Below are 2,420 nucleotides of genomic sequence, written 5' to 3'. Positions count from 1 at the left end.
TCACAAGCTAGTTAATTAGTAGTCTAAACTAAAAGCACATAGATGACAAATGTAGTACTATTATGCGGACTAGCGTGTAGATGAATAAATCGCATCTAGATAAGATAAGCCAATTCTAGATACCACAAATACCAGAACTGGAAATTCTAGTAAAAATGGAACATTAACGACATAATCACATACGGTGCATTGTTGTCGTTGGATGCAGTTGCGGCAACGACGATGGCAACATCAAAGTCTTGTCAACGTTGTGGTCCATTTTGAGGTCGCCGAAGAGGTCGTTGGTGTACGGGAAGAAGTTATCATTCGGAAACTCATTGGATAACGTTATGTTGCCAGTATTCACACGTAAGCGCTCCCCAAAAACATGATTTCCCTCACCCATATCATCCTACAAGAGGCAGAGTTTCGGAGGCTTATTGTCTTGTCTGCATGTGCACACCGAAGGACTATATGTGCAGTATATACACCGATTTCGAATATATGTGAGAATTCGGTGAAAAAATAACGAACTAGCCTATATTATATGAATCCCTGTAAATTTCGCCTAAATTTTACTATATTTATTTTGATTGCCGAATTCATAGCTTTGCCTCAATTCCTTTGGCTCACCGCTGGAAAATTGAGCCTCACAAGCCAAAAGTTTCATTGACCTGGGGAGCGCCAACGAGTGGGATGCTCTTACACACGAGTCTTATGATTTCATTAGGGTTGCTAGTTGAATGCTTGCATTGTTAGGAAACTTTCAAGGTTTTTGTGTGTGTTACGGTATCGGCCCTGTGCTCTTTCTCGAAGCTTACGGTAAGAAAACTGCAAAATTCTCGACATTTCCGAAGCCGACACCGAACAAATCGAACAAAACGAAAGTATCCACCTCGCCAGAAACGGTACGCAACTCGGCCGTCTGTTCTATCCTTTCCTCCGCCTCTCGTTACCCAGCTCCTATCCTACACTCCTCTCCCGCGCACCCACCACCTGTTCGACCCCAGCACACGCACTCCACATTCCAATTCGCCGCGATGGCAACTACGGCCGCGACCATGGCGCCACCGTCCACCTCCACCTCCTCCGTCCTCTTCCTCCGCCGCCTCCCCTCCCCGGCCACCCGCGGCCTCAGCGGGCCACTCCCGCCCCGCGCCCCGCGCCTCCGCACCGCGCGCCTGCAGGTCTCCCTCACCAGCGACGTCTCCTCCTCCTCCGACGTGGCCGCCGAGGAGGCGGAGCACGCGCCCAAGATCGGCCGGCGCGTGCGCGTCACGGCGCCGCTCCGCGTCTACCACGTCGTCAAGGCGCCCGACCTCGACATCCAGGGCCTGGAGGGCGTCATCAAGCAGTACGTGGGCGTCTGGAAGGGCAAGCGCATCACCGCCAACTTCCCCTTCAAGGTCGAGTTCCAGGTCGCCGTCGACGCCCAGCCCAAGCCCGTCAAGCTCTTCGTCCACCTGCGGGAGGACGAGTTCGAGTACATCGATTGACAACACCTCTCTTTCTGTCTTTCATCACCTGTACATGCATGGCCGTACCAAGTAAGCGGAGCGCCTTCCTTATGTACTACAATAACGATGGCCGCAGTGTAGCCAGCCGTGTGTATATTGTTGTTCCGGTGTTGGCGGTGAGAGACTGGACAGGATTAAAAGGCTGAAGTGAAGAGGGTAGGGATTAGGAACTCATGGGAAGCAAGTTGATTGCTTGCTTGGTGTGCCCTTGTTCCTGCCCCCACTTCGACATCTGTTTTTTTTCAGGTGTGGGGAATTGTTCGGATGATGATCCATAGCTATAACATAATAGCGATAATTTTGCTGTTCCTTGTTGCCTATGCTTATAGCTACTTTGGTGATTGTTCCGAGAACTTCTCTTTATCTGATTGGTATATGTGTTATTGTTGCTACTAGGAATACATGTCCTTTTTCTATGAATCTAGGCTTTTTTATAATTAAGACAGCACATACGAGGGAAGGCCGGTTAGGGAAAAAGTATCTTGGCAGGACGAGAAGCATTTGGAGTAAAATACTACATACAAGAATTTTCCCTCCGTTCCCTTTTACTTCACAGAAATACCTATTCTTCTTAGTTGAATACCTTTTAAGTCCGTCAACTTGAACTTGAATGGCCAAATTTCGTCTGAATTCGGACGATCTATGTTATTGTTATGCTGAATCCTCGGAACTGCCAAATTATTACAAGAACATTCTGATATATAAAGCACATCTTGTGACTTGTAGAGTGAACAAACTGCCAAGACTCTTGGCAGATCTTGGTTAATCCTAACATTTAACTTCCATTCATCCACAATATATAGTTTTCTATGCAGTGGAATGTTCAGAGTAATCTCATGGAATTTTTTTTATCTTAGCTCATACTTCCATATTGAACAACTATGTCAACTATTTAAAATAGCACACAGGACAGATTTACATCAA

The 2,420-nt window shown here is 47.1% G+C and overlaps 1 protein-coding gene across 1 annotated transcript; it reads left to right on the top strand.

The window, feature by feature from the left end:
• Positions 1-901: 901 nt before the first annotated feature.
• LOC127306964 (ferredoxin-thioredoxin reductase, variable chain-like) lies at positions 902-1,916 on the top strand. The gene has a single exon (XM_051337661.2). It carries the CDS (start codon positions 1,020-1,022, stop codon positions 1,473-1,475), a length of 456 nt encoding a protein of 151 aa, XP_051193621.1. The 5' UTR covers positions 902-1,019; the 3' UTR covers positions 1,476-1,916.
• Positions 1,917-2,420: the final 504 nt, after the last annotated feature.

Source organism: Lolium perenne, chromosome 6 (assembly GCF_019359855.2).
Source record: "Lolium perenne isolate Kyuss_39 chromosome 6, Kyuss_2.0, whole genome shotgun sequence".
Taxonomy (NCBI): Eukaryota; Viridiplantae; Streptophyta; class Magnoliopsida; order Poales; family Poaceae; genus Lolium; species Lolium perenne.
This window is presented reverse-complemented; position numbering and strand designations above follow the sequence as displayed.